This window comes from Egretta garzetta, unplaced genomic scaffold (genome assembly GCF_000687185.1).
Source record: "Egretta garzetta isolate BGI_Z169 unplaced genomic scaffold, ASM68718v1 scaffold2198, whole genome shotgun sequence".
In the NCBI taxonomy this organism is placed as follows: Eukaryota; Metazoa; Chordata; class Aves; order Pelecaniformes; family Ardeidae; genus Egretta; species Egretta garzetta.
In genome coordinates, this window is record NW_009260567.1 from 7,222 (window position 1) to 8,047 (window position 826).

Here is an 826-nt window from a genome sequence, read left to right on the forward strand (position 1 = left end):
TGCATTGACTCCAAAAATGGGAGGCAGAAGGGGGGACAGGCACCCCAAAGAGGGGTGTGAGAACCTGGGGTGAGCAGAGCCCCCCCAAACCAGGGTGTGGGGACCCCAAAGAGGGGTGTTGGGGACCCTGGGGGGTGAAGAGACCCCCAAAGAGGGCTGCAGGGACCCTGCAGGGGTGAAAAACCCCCAAAGAAGGGTGCTTGGCCCCCAACCAGGGTGCAGGGACCTCACAGAGGGGACCTTGGACACCAGAGGGGGGGCAGGGACCCCAAAGGGGAGGGCAAAGGGACCCCAGAGGAGCAGGAGGACTTTGGGAGGTGCAGGGACCCCGAGGGGCTGCAGGGACCACCGTGCCTCCCTGGGGATGGGGCTGGGGACGAGCCGGTGCCTGCTGCTGCCCGGCATGGGCAGGGCTCTGGGGACAGGGGGGCTCTGGGGACACCGGGTGGCTCCGGGGACAGGCAGCGGCTCCAGGGATGTGGTGGCTTTGGGAATGTGGTGGCTCAGGGATGCATGGTGCCTCTGGGGACCCCCCAGCAGCTCAGGCAGGACAGGGCAGGTCTGTGTCCCTGGTGTCTCCGGTGTCCCTGGTGCCACCATCCCCTCGGCGGGGCCTTTTGCCGGAAGGGGACGTGGGGCAGCTGGGACGGTGCCACCCACATCCCCTGGCTGGGACACCGGGCTCCGAGGAGACCCCCCACGGTGCCACACAGGGACACCGGGCTCCGAGGAGACCCCCCACGGTGCCACCGCATCCCTGGTGTCCCCGCGTCCCCGGCACGCTGCCCTGTCGCATCCGTGGCGGAAGCCGTGGCGGGGGCCAAAA

General features: G+C 69.0%; 1 protein-coding gene across 1 annotated transcript in view; it reads right to left on the reverse strand.

Moving 5' to 3' along the window:
- Positions 1-405, reverse strand: part of LOC104131450 (G protein-activated inward rectifier potassium channel 3-like) — a gene marked incomplete at its 3' end in the record, with an annotated part of 7,003 nt that extends 6,598 nt beyond the window's left edge. The window contains exon 1 of the mRNA XM_009644614.1: positions 232-405. Coding sequence (XP_009642909.1) covers positions 232-405 — 174 coding nt within the window. The remainder of the gene's footprint in view (positions 1-231) is intronic.
- Positions 406-826: the final 421 nt, after the last annotated feature.